At 55.5% G+C, this 15,662-nt stretch overlaps 1 protein-coding gene across 3 annotated transcripts; it reads right to left on the minus strand.

Moving 5' to 3' along the window:
- Positions 1 to 7,177: 7,177 nt before the first annotated feature.
- GRHPR (glyoxylate and hydroxypyruvate reductase) lies at positions 7,178 to 14,306 on the minus strand. Of its 3 annotated transcripts, XM_037373858.1 has the most exons (10): positions 14,189 to 14,306; positions 13,986 to 14,116; positions 13,797 to 13,869; positions 13,284 to 13,400; positions 12,691 to 12,779; positions 12,237 to 12,341; positions 10,912 to 11,047; positions 10,100 to 10,230; positions 7,728 to 7,773; positions 7,474 to 7,587 (listed from the first exon to the last, which is right to left on the minus strand). In XM_037373858.1, the coding sequence occupies exons 1-10, from the start codon at positions 14,251 to 14,253 to the stop codon at positions 7,575 to 7,577; spliced, it is 906 nt and encodes a 301-aa protein (XP_037229755.1). In that variant the 5' UTR covers positions 14,254 to 14,306; the 3' UTR covers positions 7,474 to 7,574. The 3 variants fall into 3 exon arrangements, with proteins under 3 accessions (XP_037229754.1, XP_037229756.1, XP_037229755.1); XM_037373857.1 differs by lacking the exons at positions 7,474 to 7,587; positions 7,728 to 7,773 and adding an exon at positions 7,178 to 7,459; XM_037373859.1 differs by lacking the exon at positions 7,728 to 7,773 and having other exon boundaries at positions 7,471 to 7,587.
- Between the last annotated feature and the right edge of the window lie 1,356 nt (positions 14,307 to 15,662).

The raw sequence follows: 15,662 nt of genomic DNA on the forward strand, positions 1-15,662 counted from the left end.
CCACCCTCCTGCAGCGGGGGGCCCAGCCCTGAGGGGCTGGTGTGACCCACGTGCAGGACCAGGCAGTGAGCCTTGTTCAACCGTGTACAATCGGCCTTGGCCCATCAGCCCAGCCTGCCCCGTTCCCTCGGCAGAGCCTCCTGCCCTGTAGCACGTCAACAGTCTTCCCTCACCCCCAGCTTGGTGTCATCTGCAAACTGAGGGCGCACTCTTATCTCCTTGTCCAGATCGTTGATAACGTTACCCAGGGCTGGCCCCAGCACGGAGAGCCCAGAGGACACCACGTGTGAGTGGCCACCACAGGATGTAGCTCCGTTCACCACCGCTCCTCAAGCCATCCAGGCAGCTTTTAACCCAGCGCAGAGCACACCCGTCCCAGCCATGAGCAGGCAGTTTCCCCAGGAGAATGCTGTAGGAGACTGTGTCCAAGGCTGTACTAAGGTCCAGGTAGGCACCACTCACTGCCTTTCCATCATCCACTAGGCAGGTCATCGTCTCATAGAAGGACATCATGATGTCATAGCTAATCAACGTGAAGTGGGTCCACATTTGAGCCAGTATGAGGTCTTGAAGGACCGTGTTGGCCCATCGATGCTTTGTGAGCTAGTCCAAACCAGGAGAGTGTGGCTGGACTTCACCGTGGTGGCTTTGGTTTCGTGTCTCATGGAACCACTGCCCCGGTGCGGTGGGCTGTCTTCTGGCTAGTTCTCTGCTCTGAAGGCGGCATTAAAAATGTTTCATGTGCACCATTTGAGACGTCCAATGGCTGGCTGACCTCCCTGAAGGGATTCTTGCTCCTGCCGCAGCCTTGATGGGAAGGGGCACGTTGCCTGCCTCTCCCTCATCAGATGAAGGCTGGATAGCCTTGGGATCCTGGGAGCATCCCCACTTGTGCATGGAAATTACAGACATTATTTTCCTAGCAGTATCAGTTCCCTGATAAGGTCATTTTGTGACTGTGCAGGTGCTCGTGCTGGCAAGGTAGCAAGGCTAAGGGGCTAGGTAATGGGGCGATTATTTTTTGGTGACAACATCTAAATTCTCATTGGTGACCTTCCAGATCTGCCGCATAAGGCAACTAACAAAGGCTGGTTTGGTGACTTGCTTAACACAATGTACTAGTGCCGCCGGGACCAAATTGCATGACATGATGGCATCATTCACGTCATTCAGGGCAGTTAAACAGATTTTGAAAAGGCATAAAAGTAGCAGTCTGCAATTTAAATGCTATACTGCACTCCCTTAATTTTTTCTTAATATTACGTGAAAATACTCAGCCTGGAGCTTCCTATGAAAAGGAATGATCGAACTAATGGAAGACGTCAGTCGGTAGAAGCCACACATCAACATCGCATCTGCGTAACTGTAGGAGCGCACGCTTAGCTGAAGCCTTGTGTTTGCTTGCGCTGTGGAACCACTTTTGAAGGTTTGCTGTTCCTGCCAGAGAAAATAAGTCTTGGGAAGACTGTGGCAAAATTTCCTGTTGGAAAACTTCCACAGAGGCTAGGTTGTTTGCTCTGGCCTCTGCCAGCTGCGTCTGCGGGCAGCCAGCGCTGTTCACTCGCGTCGGCGACTTCCACCAGGACGCTGCAATCTCACTAGGTCGGTCCACAAGCATCCCTTTGCTCATAATTCAGCCTTGTAAAATGCTACCAAACCCCAGCAAGAATATTTCTGTTCAGGAAGTCCCCTGGCAATGGTTGTTCAAAACATCATTATGTACTTCAAGTGCCGAACTGCGGCAGCAAATCCTCTTGCTTCTGTGGCAGTTTTACCACCTTTTACTGCTTCTGGGTTACATGCTGGGGGCTGACCCTTGCCAGCAGCTCAAAAGAGCAAGCATGACCACCGGCCACCTGTCCAGAGGGACTGCGTTCCTGCGCCTCTTCCCTAGGCTCTTCCTTCTGCTGTGAGCGTGTGGTGAAAGCAGCAGCTGCCCTGCTGGTGTGAAAAGCTCCTTCCCCCATGGCAGGGTGAGCGTGAATCTCATCAGCACCATCAGCCAAATAACCACCAGAACAGGCTGCTTGAAAGGCACGGTCAAAATGATAATTACTGTTCATGTCAACCTGTAAAGAAATACTTGTTCTAGCAAAAGCTAGTTGTAAAAGCCTGTACATCACTCAGTAAGAATTTTGCCCTAGTAGAATATGCTTTTTGTAAAAGCTGAAATAGCATTAGTATCTACGCAGCATCTGTAAAATCCATAATCTGTTGTCATTGTTGCTCTCTGAATTCCTTGTGGGAAGATGTTGATGCTGCTCTGCCCTGGGAGCTGCTGCAGCTCGCCACACTGGCTAGCTATTTAGCTGCTGGTGGCCCAAAGTTTTGACTAGTGACTGCTGGTATGGAGTATTTCCAGAACTTACTGAGCAAGAAATCTTGTCAAGAGGTGTTTCCTCTTGGACGGACAAGACTTACTCATACTTTGCTGTCAGTACATTCAGCTCTGACCAGCCACACTCGGACTTGCCTAAAAAACTACAGGTTCCTTTAAGCAGGAGCAGAGTGATAAGGTTAACATTTTATTACCTACAGGGTTTTAAGTATTTCTAGAAAACAAAATCTTTTCAGAAAGGGCTTATCGATGATTTCTCGTAGAATCACAGAACACCTTGGACTTGAAGGGACTTCAAAGACTGTCTTAATTCCAACCCCCTGCCATGGGCATGGACACCCCCCCCCCCAGCCCAGGCTGCCCCCAGCCCCGTCCAGCCTGGCCTTGAGCCCCCCCAGGGATGGGGCACCCACAGCTGCTCCGGGCAGCCTGGGCCAGGGTCTTACCACCCTCACAGGGAAGAATTTCTTCCTGATATCCTAATATCTAATTTCTGTGCCTGGCAAAATGATAGACAGCTGCAGAAGGTACTCTTTTAAGATGTGACACCTGAGATGTGCTCCAGTCATTCTGGCAGCCTTAGTTACAATCTTGTATCTTATTTCTTAACGTAATCGGGGGATCTAATACAAGTGCTCAGATACCGTTTCATTTGCGCTTAACTATTTCTCACATTGTTAGGGGTCACGATAACCTGCTGAATATTTAGTCAATATCCTTCAGCGTTACAGTAACTTCGCTAATACCAGAATCTTTAGTATCAAAACTGAAAAAGCATACAGACCAACAAACTCACCTGACGGGCTTGCGCCCATGTAATACAGCCAAGACTTTCACATCGAAGTAAATCCTTCTGATTTCTGTTACATCAATTGGAAAATTTCCAGCCAGTTGAGATGCTTGGGAGCCCAGTCATTCCTCCCTACCACCACGGCCACAAGCCTTTCCTTGGTCAGCAGAGTTCTCATTAAAAACTTCCCAGACACTTTCTGTTTCTGATGTGTGGGCATACAGTGATCAGCAAGGCTTGTAATCAAAACACGTTGATGAACATGTCAGAGACTCTCTGAGGCATGAAGCAAAAGTCTTCCTTTAACTAGCCAGCACCGGCAACTAATTAATGAACATATTTCAATAGCTACCATTCCTATCGTAGTAATCAAGAGGAAATCAAGCTGGGAATTTAGCAAGAACACTTGCCATGGGACAGAAAGAGGAGCAGATGAACTTTAATTCCCAAGCACAGGCTTTTCTCTGTGTGTTTCAGCTCCCTCCCTGCACCAGGCTTAGGACACTGCCAGCTGCTGCCCTCCCCTCTCAACCCCTCAGAAGTATTTTGGACTATTCCGCAGCACCCTGCTCAGCTTTTATATGGGCTGAGAGCTGGAAAGCACAGTGCAGACTGGGCTGGCTGGCTGGGATGGCTGCGGGGAAGCTGTGCTGGGCACTGGGCACCTGCCAGCAGAGGTCTGGCCGGGCGGCAGCCTCCCTGTGTGGGGAACCACGAGGCTCTTCCTCCTGGCTCCTGGAGCTCAGTGGAGAGGGGCTGTCAGCATTGCTGCTGGGAGCATCACCAGCAAGCTCCTGAGCTGGGAAGGAGACGCTTCCCCTCCTGCCTGTGCAGCCCCCTCCCCTTGCACCAGCATTTCAGTGCTGGTTTTGCATCAGTCAAGCAGCTGAGGCTTTGTGTCTCTCTTTTTCAGGGTGATTTCTACAGGCATGAGCAAAGCAGCTCTCAGCAAGACCTCAAGTGTGGTGGGGGCCTTCAGACCATAGGAGGAAGGGTCTTTCCTCCCTGGGCGTGTGGCATGGCCAGGCAGAGCCACAGCAGGTAGGCACCATGGTCTGTACCAGCTGAAGATCCCATCTGGCATCTTCAGTGGCTATAAAAAAGGAGGCAGCTGGCTGGTGGGGAGGAGTGGGCTGTCTCTGGTGCTCAGACCTTCGCTCTGCTGGACACGGAGAGGTGGCTGGGTCGGTGAGACCGATGCTATGCCGTCAGGGCAGCTGCTCCCAGGGCAGACACAGCGGGGATGGCTGGTGGGGAGGCTGGGTCATGGTCCGGTGGCTGAGCTTCACCCCGGTTTACTGCTGAAGGCTGACGTTTGCTGAGACTTGGTAAACCTCAGCCGGGACATATGTTTAGCCCAGAGGCATTTGCCTGGCTGCAGAATCACTTGGTTCTGGGAATGGGGGGGCACGAGTGGGGACGACACTGAGCCCGCACCTCCCCTTCCACGGTGCAAAGGCACGTTGGCAAACGCCTGCAAAGGTGAAGGCGCAGAGGAGAGGGCACGGGTGGCCACAGCTGAGCAGCCCTTGCTGTACAAACACACCTCTCAGCTGGGTGGATCAGCCGCTTGTGCCACCATTCACCCTGGCCACCACAGAAGGAGCCCGGGTGTCCTCCTGCATGAGCCTGGCCACCACAGGGAGGTTCACCTGGCTCAGCCCAGCACAAGCACTAAACAGCAAGAAGAGAGCAACAGCCTTGAGCTGGCTCCAGGCCAACGTGCTTGCCCAGCACGGTGACAGTGGAGCATCCAGAGACTGGTGATGGTCATCACTTTGCTGCTGCGATCCCACCGTGTATTGGAATCGCGGTACTGTGTTTGCCCTGCCGTTGCGGTGCGTGGCTGTTATCACTCTGCTAAACCGAAATCCAATGCAACAGGCCAAGCCAATGCCTACAGAGAAGCAGAGCTGGGGGGATGAGAGAGGGGGCTGGTCTGGAGATCGCGCTGGAGCCCACATGGCTTGGAAGCAGGGTGCCCATGCTAATCCATCCCATGCTCATCCATCCCACGCACCAAGCAGAAATCCCAGTTCTTTGCCCGGGGATGAGGGACAGCTTTTCAACCTTGCTTCAAGGCACCGTCTCTAGTCATGTTTAATCCTGACTGAAGGCGGCTCCTCCAAAGCCACGAGCTCCTGGGTTACGCTTACATGTTGCGCTGTGGAGCGCACGGTGGGTTCCCGTGCCCGTGAGGCCAACCGAACTGGTCCAGTCTTGCCTTTGGAGGAAACATAGGGTGGAGATGACCTGGTAGCAGCTGGGTGGCTGGTGCAGGTGCTCTGCTGCCGGCAGAGCTCATCGCTGCTCCGCACCTTCAGCACCTGCCCTGGCTGAACACACCGGGCACGCCTTGTGTTCTGTGTCTGGGGGATGGAATTCCCCTGGGATCAAGTGAACTGAAATGTTCACTCACCTCCTCCTCCTCCTCCTCCTCTCCACGCCTCTTGCAGCCTCAGAAACAAGACTGTCCCGGTTTCATACGCTGCTCTGAATGTTGAAACCTGAGCAGAGGAAGAGCAATGAGGCTGGGAGAGGAGGGGGCCTGACCGAGAGTACAGCTCAAAGGGGACTCGAGTCAAGGTCCGCTTTTCACCTTGTTCCCCAGCATGACTGGGAGCACACGGAGCTGGGAGGAGACTGGTCTGAAACGGGTGAGAGCCATCTCCACACCATGCAGTGAGGGCACCCACGGAGCTGGCCGGAGCGGCCGTGACCGTGATCGGCAGGGCTGTCCCCTCTGCCCTGTGGCCGTAGGTGCCAGGAGGGTGCAAAGGGATGGGACCACGGTGAGGTCGACATTTGCCTCCAAGCAGCTTCATCACCGCCAGGCAGGGATGGACCAGACCCAGGTCTCGTCCCCCCGCACCAGCCCGAGCAGACTGCCCTTGCCAAGGCTCCCCGACCACCCTACAGAGGTAGAACGTGAGAAGTTCAATTTAACAGACTCCCTCATCACACACGGGAACACAAGTTCACAATTTGCAGCTGTGTCCAGCTGTGGCAGCGCTGTCACTGCAAGACTGGGCGCACGACAAGCCTCTGGTAGAACTCCAGCAAAGTAACGTGACTGCTTGTTTAACGCACTTCGGTGTTGATTTCAAAATGCAACAATCCTATACGTCAAATCCTTGCCTTTTATTCTGCGCAGGATCCTGCGGCAGACAGCTTATGGGCACGCCCCGTACAAAACTGGAAAACTTCCTTGAGCCTTTCCACCCTTGCAGTGGGAAGATGCTGGGGGATCACACTCAACACACGCGTTGAAAGCAGGATTTCTGACCAGATTTCAATGTGTTAACATTTCTCCTGCTGCTGCAATGCAATGTCACAGCCACCTATCTTTTCCTTAAGGAAATGTCATTGGAGCACGCATCCCTCAAACAGGACATGGTAAAGAGCGTGCAGGTGCAATCCAAGGGGCACGCCTCACCAGTTGTTTCACCAGCTGGAGCAGAAGCTTGCTGGGGAGGACTACCAGCGAGAGATGGGTTCCAACCCCCATTTACAGAAGCGGCACAATTGTTGCAGGAGGGACAAAACCCTCAAAAGCCCCTGAAATGGGCTCAGATGTGCTCAGCCAGGCCTCTCCTGGCAGCTAGAGGCTTGGCACCCCGCTCAGCTTTTCCTTTGCACTAACACGTGTCTGGGAAAAAAAAATGAACTGGGGAGGGGGGGAACCAGTGTGGGGCTGCAGAACCTCCCAGCATGAATTGCAGTTTGCAATTCCCTTCAGAGCCATGCCCAGAATTAGTTAAGAGATACAAAAGACAGAGCTGGTGATGCTGGGGGGGGGGGCACGCAAGCTTTTTTGCTTTTCTTTAGACACCTGCGGAACAGAAGCATCACACCTTGGCACCAATTCAGCAAGACATCCTCGGCCGTGGGCTGTGCCGAGACCTGCCTCTCTGCCCTTCCTGGAGCTGGAGAGCGTTTTTCTGAGCTGGGGCCAAACCCCATCCATCGCCTTGATGGATGGACCCGCAGACCCCGCAGCGCTGTGTGCTCTGCCCCGCGCCCTGTTATCAAATGAAATGAGCACAACGTGGTCACTGCTTCTCTTTAATGGCTACAGCGCAGTTCCCTCACCACAGGCACCACTGGCATGCTGCTGCAGAGGCGAGGAGGCACAGGACTGGTCCACGAGGCTTCTCCAGGGAAGGGAACGCCAAGTCCTGCTGCTCTGAGGGAGCGGGGCTCTGGCCGTCACAGCAGCAGCTCGTGGGGCATGGGCTCCCCTCGCAGCCCGGCCAGCAGGTTGTTGGCTGCCAGCACTGCCATGGTGCTTCTTGTGGCATACGTGGCACTCCCGATGTGCGGCAGAATCACTGCAGGGGACAGGGAGTTCCTTGCTCATTTCTTACCTTTGCTGACCTCTTACAGGGGCCTTCCCATGGGGGGCAACCTGCATCCTGCGCCCCCCACAGCTACACTGGGATTACATCAGCCATAGAGCCTGAAAGAAAATCATCAGCCACTGAGGACTGGAAAAGACATCTGATAAACGGCTGACTAAGCTATTTTTTAAGTCCTTCAGGCAAAAAGACAGTCAGCCAAGAGTGGGTCCTCCTTTCTGCGTTCAGGCTTGGTACTTACCTTCCCGCACGGACTGAGAGTTGGCAGTAGATGTCAGATACCATCCCTGCAACAAACACGCACTGAAAATTGCACGCTGCCGCTCCCACACAGCTTTAGGAGGTTTTGCTCATGGACAAGCACGAACCAGCACCTCTACGGGCAAGGACCTGAATACTGTCGTGAAACATTGTTTTACAGACCCCTGGGTGCACGGGAGAGGCACGTGTGGAGGCAAACTGCCCCTGCTGAACAGAGCTGCCATGCTGTGGCACGGTCAGGGCAGTAGAAAGGACCAAGCCAAAGCTGCTTTAGTCGTAAATTATTATAACATTAGTAGCGGGTGGTACTTGCCCAAGGTACTTGCACTGCAGTCCCTGGTTGTTTTCTAACAGAGAACATTTACCAACAATGCAGAAACCTGACAGGCTGCTGCCCCGGGGAGAGAAGGCCTTCCCAAGAAGGACTGTGGGGCCACCAGCCTGGGTTCCGTGCTCCTCCAGCTGCTGAAACTATCTGGCAGGTTTGGGTGAAAGCTGCGAATAGTTTCAGAATTATCAAAGCCTCATTTCCGTGAATACGTATGTATTTGCTTTTCTCTTGCTTGGTGATATTCCTAAGATCTCAGAAGCCCTGTAAGTATTTCCAGAAAGTCTCTGCTTTTATAGTTTCTCACACTGTCTACTATGGGGACCAAAGCAAACAAATCAAAAATATTCTTTAGCAAAAAGATAATCAGAGCAACAGCTATGAACCTGTTTTTCAGAAACGAACGCTTGGTCACAGGCCATCCCCAATCGTCATGCGTGCCTCTATGGTTTGGGGTTTTTTTTGGGTTTTTTTTGGAAACAGCCTTTTCCTACTCCAAAACCCTCCTTCCTGGAAAGAGAACATCCTGCACAGCCACTCCAGTACTTTGCCCATGCAAGTGAAGATGCACACGCTGGCTCGCACGCTTTGGGGGCAGCTTGAGCAGCCAAGGCACTCGATCGTGCAAGAGGGAGCTGCTCTGGCCCACCTGGTGCCATCAGCTCTCAGCAGGGCTGGCCACCCCAGCACAGCCCGGCACCCAGGTAGGAACAGGCACCCTGCCCCTGCACCAGTGACGGGGTAGCAGACAATCACAAGATGGTTACTTTCTAACTAGAAAGCACTGCCTGCTCGGTGTTGCATTTCTGTCTTTTTTTTTTTTTCTGCCTCAAGGGATACCTGCGAGCCTGTGGAGGAGGAAAGCTCCTGCTCCAGCTTTACAGGGGACAGGCCAAGATACTCACTGAAGGCCACGCCAGGGAAGGCAGTGAACACACCAGGAGCTATCCCTAACTTGTCCCAGGCTGCTGGCCAGCCTGTGATGCCTGTGAGGATGGAACTGTGCTGGTACGTGGCAAGGCCATAAGAAGCAGCCCCTAGCACAGCCCCTTCACCCTTCACCAACGAGGATCCCAGGAACTAAGACTGAGGGTTTTGCCAACGTCCTGCGCTAAAATATCATCCTGCCCCAAAATATCATCCTGCCCCACACAGCAGCTCTCAGCAAGGTCTCGGGAAAGCACTGGTGAATCAAGCGGCGATCAGCTACTGGCCCCTGGCTGAAGGTGCTCCTGCCTCCAGCGGTTTGGCGATGCTGAAGCACAAGAGCAGCTGAGCAAGCCCCTTCCTAACCAGCCTTTCTCCTCCGACCTAACCTCCTCTGGAGAAGACACGCACTAGTCCTGGGACCAGCACCTTCCCAGCGGCCTGATGCCTTGTTGTGAAAGTTGCCTTGGGCTGTCCAGGGGATGCAGCTAGCCCACCTGCAAAGAAACCCTTGCTCATCCCACACCAGGCTCACAGCGGGTGGGCTAACGGGCGAGCCCCGCAGTGGCTGCAGCGCTCTGAAGGCCAAGGTTCCTCTAGGTAGATCCAGCACCCAGCTGTTTAGCTGCATGGGAAGCTTTTCTAACTGAGTATATGCCCAGGAGTTTACAGAATAACAGAACTTGGCAGGCCACCAGCAGGCATTTGCTTTCCCATTCAGGCACCTGCTGGTATCAGACCCCTTCAGGAATTTCACCCCATGCCTCAGCCCCCTGAATGGAGATCCATCAGGAAGGTGCTAAAAAATGAGCTGATCTCAACTGCTTTCTGGAGAATTATAATACTTCCCGTACTAGTTTGACATCACATTGGTGAGATCTTCCCCTCTGGCAGCTCCCTGCATCGTACAGTGGGCACAGTCTGCTCAAATACACTTGACCTTTCTGTCCTTCCGCATTTTAGTGTATGCTTGCACTGGCAGGCTAACGGGGACAGAGAATCTCGTCACACCAGCTAGCGGGTCCCCAGCTGTGGGCACCCAAGGCACCCCAAGCACAGGCTGCTGGAGCACACTGGGGGCCTTGCTGCCCACTTACCACAGTTCTTGAGGGAGAGCAGGGGGTGGTCAGTGGGCAGTGGCTCCGGTGTCGTGACATCCAGGCCTGCTGCTGCAATCTGCCCATGGGCCAGCGCATCATACAGGTCATCCTGGTTCACCACGGCCCCCCTGGAAAACAGAGAGAGAGGCCCAAGCTGCTGCTGAGGGGTCCCGTGGGCTCCCAGGAGTGCGTGGCCAGGGCTTGGGTCATGTAGGACAGCCTGGGCACCGGCCCCCAGGTCCCCAGGGCTGCCTGAGCAGAGGTCAGACCCTCTCTGGGATGCATCTGAACCTCCCACTGCAATGAGCTGCTCCTGCTCCAGGCTGCCCACCAGCAGGGAGAAGAGCTGGGTGCTGGAGAACAGGATGACCCCAGGGCAGCCACGGTGGGAGGCAACGGGAACGGGAGGCTACTGCCAGACCCCACCAAGGAGTCCTGTTGCAGCTGCCTCCACCTCAAATGCAAGGCTTCTGGCAGTTGCATCTGTCTCTTGCACAAGCCCTCAGCCCCACACCACCCAACTGTCACCGCCCGTCCACCTCACCGGGGTGGGACACGGGGCCCTGGGGAGGAGATAGAGGCTGCAGCCCCCTGAATAACTTCCCATGCCTTTGCCTTGATCCCAAGAGACCTTGGGCTGGATGGACAACGTGCTGGACAAACGGTTCCGGCAGCTGCAGCCATGAACATGTACAGGCTGTCTGGAGTCCCAGCGGGAGCGCACCTCAGAGCCTACCAGTTCTCCCCTGCAACCACAGCTGTCGGCAGCGTGGCAGTCACCCCCCGTGCAGCAGCTAGGTTGCAATTACCTGCTCGTGTTGATGAACACAGAGGTCTTCTTCATTCTGCCAAAAAAGTCCTTGTTGCACATTCCCTGGGTGGCCGGAGTCAAAGCACAAGTCACCACAACGAAGTCCGACTCTTTGGCCAGCCTCGTGAGTGGGACTGAGTGGAGAAACAAGAGGTCACAGCTCTGCTCGGGTATGTCACCAACCCACTTCAGCAACCCTCTTATCCATAAGGTTCACCAGAAAGCACGTGCTGCTCTGAAGAGACCTGGCTGACCATCCTCCACAGACTGGGAGACACAAAGACCAGAAAACATGAGAAACCATGCACATTCCTGCAGATAGCACTGCAGTGTTTTGTTTCACTTTTGATTTAAAATTGAGCCAAAGGGGAAACGAGTGATGCTTCAGCCGTCTGGCCCGAAGGAGGCTCTGGTATGTATTTCATGTTTAGACAGCAAAATATGGCAGCAGCAGTTTGCACCAGCATTAAATCTCTCTTTCACTCCTGGAGGCAAGAGGAAAAGTGCAAGGAGACAGACAAGTTCTGCCGATAATTTCATGCAAAAAAGTACCAACTGGAAATGCACTGGCTTTGGAGTGAAAATTAGCACTTGATGCAAGTCTTGGGACTCTTTAACAGGGCCACGGAAAAGTCCCATTCCGCAGCTAAGAGACATTCCCAGGCTTGGCCGGACATTAATTTAACATGAATGTTAAAGCAGGAGGTTAGAGTTGACGTTTGTTTCCAGCAGCCAGCATCTCAGCAAAGATCTGTGGTCAGCCTCAGCCTGTCCCCTCCTCCGTGCAGGACAGATGCCTCGGTACCCATCTCGCGGGGGGGGGGGGGGGGGGGGGGGGGGGGGGGAGGTCCACAAGACCCTTCCCTTCCTCCCAGGGGCAGCTGCCACTGTCCCCTCCCTGTCTGTTCCATTCCACTTCCTTGCGGGGATAAAACTGGGGGTCACACACAGATGGACACAAGGGAAAGATGAAATGCAAAAGCAGCAGGAACGGCCACAACCCACAATTCCGGTGGGCAGCCAGTTCACGGCCAGGTGTGTCCAGCTTTCCGGCTGGAATTGCCCGGCTCAAGGCAGCAGGTGCCCCTCCCCGACGCTGCGCAGGGAACGTTTGCGATTTGCCATCCCCTCCCCTGTTGCCACCACGGTGGTTCACACCAGCTACACCAGGGAGCCCCCCAGAACCTCCTGCTCGCCCCTCCCTGTGCAGCGGGCCAGCCCTGGTGGGGTGACACTTCCCCCGGAGCCAACCCAGCCACAGTGCTGCGCGCTGCCCTGCCGCCGCTGCCCGACAGCCGCCCCCGCTTCTGCCGCCCTCCTTACCAAACTCAGCTGCAAACTCCGCAGCGCACTCTGATTTCGGACAAGTGCCAGCGTACAAAAACTTCTTGACCCCAAACGGCTTTAGGCGGTGGGCAACTGCCTGTCCTAGGAGCAAGAAAGAAGGAAAGACACAAGCCATCGGCTGACAAAGTTCACAACGGAACGGATGACAGGCACGTCACCTTGGACTTCGTACAGGGCATTCGTTTAACTAAAAATCGAGAGGACAATGTCCAGTTTGCTGTAGCGTTCAGGTAGCAGGCATGTCTGAACGCTTTAAACTTCTAAGGTTTGGGCCTGGTGAGTCAAGATCGCTGTTCAGAGGAGGCCCTACACATCTCCCCTTGTTCTCCTGGATTTTAGAGGCGAGTGCCAGGGACACCGCCTCAGCGGAATCTCCCACCCCCCCCGCCACCACAGCAACACACGAACCTTGAGCCCAACCTGCACTTACCTATTCTCCCCAGACCTATGATGCCCACCGTACTACCAGACAGACCATAGCCGCACATCCATAAGGGCTTCCACGTTGTCCAGCCACCACTGGCAGAGAGCGTGAGATGGAAACAAATGTCAGACAGCAGCAGGGGAGAGCCTGCTCATAGCCTTGTCCAGCCACATTCTCTCAGGTTCCCGTTTTGTGACCTCGGTGGTCTCCTGCAGGAACCTGCTTGGACCCTGGGCGCACAGCAGCCACCTTGGGGCCAACTTTAGGCACCACTAACCACAGCCCTAGAAGCTATGGCCAGACCTTCCACGTGTGTCCTCCTTGAGGGATCTGTGGTGGCTTTGGGTGCTGTCTGCCACAGGTCCGCTAACCTAGCATAGAGAGGGGGAGTTCTGCACCTCTCACAGCCCCCACGGAGCGCATCTCCAAAGTGTCACAGAACTGCAGGGGACTCGGCCTGGGCCTGCAAGATGTTTTGGTGCAAGCCGGGTGAAACTCTGGCCTTCACCTGTCTGGTGTGGCATGCTTTCTCCTGCAGCTCTCAACTGGGAGGCTCAGAAGCCAGGCCCTTGCTCCAGCTGGCAGCTGCTGATACTCACTTCTTTACCTGCTCCGCTGCCTCCGGCAGCCGGCGGCACGCAGCCAGCAGCAAAGCCACGGAGAGTTCTGCAGTGGCATCGGTCAGGACGTCGGGGGTGTACCCCACCCGGATCCCTCTGCAAGGCAAGGAAGGTCTCGGGGGCAACGCCGCCAGCCTCGTGGTGCTACCTACAGGTTTCTGGGCAGGTTGCTGAAGCTATTACCTCCTTCTAGGTACCTGCAGCACCACGAGCAAGAGGGCCCCCGTTTTGGCCCCTGAGCCCTTCCTCCTCCTCAAGACTCTTCTCAATTGCCGTTGGGTCAGCCTAGCCCTTCCCTAGCATCCAAAGGCTCCCGCGACCCCAGCCGGGTCAGGGGTGACCTCAGGCGGGTCGGGGGTGACCTCAGGCGGGTCGGGGGTGACCCCAACCCCAACCTAGCAAGAGGGAGGTGCAGGCCCAGGCCGTGCCAATGGCTTCGCCTCCCTCCCCGCTGCCCCCCCACGCCCCCACCCCCCCCGGAGGGTTAGTTACCGCTTCTTGATTTCGTCCAGGGAGAGGTGGTCAAAGCCCACGGACATGGTGCTGATGACTTTCAGGCCAGGTCCTGCAAGATACCACCAGCACGCGGCTGCCCAGCGTCGCCCCGGGACGGCGGGACCGCGGACGGGGGGGGGAACGGGGTGGTGTTGGGGGGGGTTCGGGGCCGCAGCCCGCACCCACCGGCGGCCTCCAGCACCTCGCGGTCGATGCGGTCGGAGAGGAGGCAGAGCAGCCCGCGCTTCCCCGCCACGCCGGCCAGCAGCTCTGCCCGCGGCACCGGCTCCTCCGAGTCCCACTGCTGGACGCGGCACCTGCGGCGGGAGCGCGGCCCGTCACCCCGCCGCCTGTCCCGCACCCGGCCCCGCACCCGGCCCCGCGCTCACCCGCCGGCCTGCGACAGGACCCGCAGCCCCTCGGCCGGGATCCGCCGCGTCACGAACACCGCCATGGCCGCGCCGCGCGCCCGCCCGCCGCCGCCGCCGCCGCAGCGACCCCGGGCGGCCGCCGCGCCACGCCCCGCCCCGCGCCCCGCCCCGCGCCCCGCCCCGCGCCCCGCCCCCGGCCCCGCGCCCCGGCCCCGCGCCCCGCCCCCCGCCCCGCCCCCCGCCCCGCCCCCCGCCCCGCCCCGCCGGGAACAGGCGCGCTCGGGGAGGCTCGGCTGGGAGCGTCTGTGCGTTCATACCCATACCCATATATGTGTATATATGTTTGCATCCATTGATTTGGGTTCCTTTTGACTTTTTTTTTTTTTTCAAATTCCTTGCAACATCAAGGTACTATCTTGTCTTCTGGTGACATGTCTTCTTGTCTTCTGGTGTCTTCTCCAGAGCTGGCAGAGAGGCCATACCAAATATCGCAAACTGTGACACCGAACTGGGTCCATCAGCATGGTGACACCTTCATGCCTTTGTAGGAGAAGTACTGCTGTAATGCTATAAGGTGTAACGCTGTCTAATATCATCACCGATCAGTAAGTAAGGCGGGGTGGGAACTACTACGTCAACCAGCTTTTAGCCACGGCTTTGTGCCAAGGTCATTAAAGAGGTTGGTGATGACCTATACCACTTTTGCTTGGAGGTGCTGGGTTTCCAGACCACGTACAGGGTGATGGGTCCTCCCAGGTTCTGTTTTGCTGTGGTCACCCAACCTCATCCCTCATCAGGAATTTTATTTTTTTTTTTAGCTCTGATCTCTTTCACTTCTATCTCCTGAGGCATCACTGAAGTACTTCTCTGTCCGCTGGCCCAGGAGGCACAGAGGAGCCATGATACACCCTGCTGGGACCCAACCTGCATCTCTTAAGCAGCGCATACCTACTCTGAAGTGAGAGTGAGAACGTGCCGGCTGAGAGGAACCATCCACGCAGCTTGCTGCTCCAGATACAGCATTCATCTCCCAGAGATCCCTTTGTCCAGCTGCTTGAAGAAGCCATACAGAGCACCCCACCAGTAAGGATCTAGGCTGAGCTGGTTGCCTAAGCTTCACTGATGAAGAGGGATTGCCACCCCTAGCTGACAATTGACACTACAGGCATTGGGTACTGTTGTAGGATGATCATTTCCACCTCAGAGTCTGCCGTGACTACTTTGTGAAGTTTCCAAAGGCCAGAGAGAGGCGGAGTAAAGCCTCTCCCAGCGCTAAACAGACTTTGCTTGTTAATAGCCAGATTGAAATTTGCTGGGAGCCTGACCCGCATCTGCTTTATGGTCACAAAATGAACACAGCTGGCTATAGGAGTGGGTGGGTGGAGAAGCCAAAAAAAGACATGAGCTCATATAGGAAGGCGGGCTAGAACAGGCGTGTTGTCCCTGGGAGTAAGTACAGTCACACCTCTAAAGAGAACACATGCATGGAAGT

Source organism: Falco rusticolus, chromosome Z (genome assembly GCF_015220075.1).
Source record: "Falco rusticolus isolate bFalRus1 chromosome Z, bFalRus1.pri, whole genome shotgun sequence".
Classification (NCBI taxonomy): Eukaryota; Metazoa; Chordata; class Aves; order Falconiformes; family Falconidae; genus Falco; species Falco rusticolus.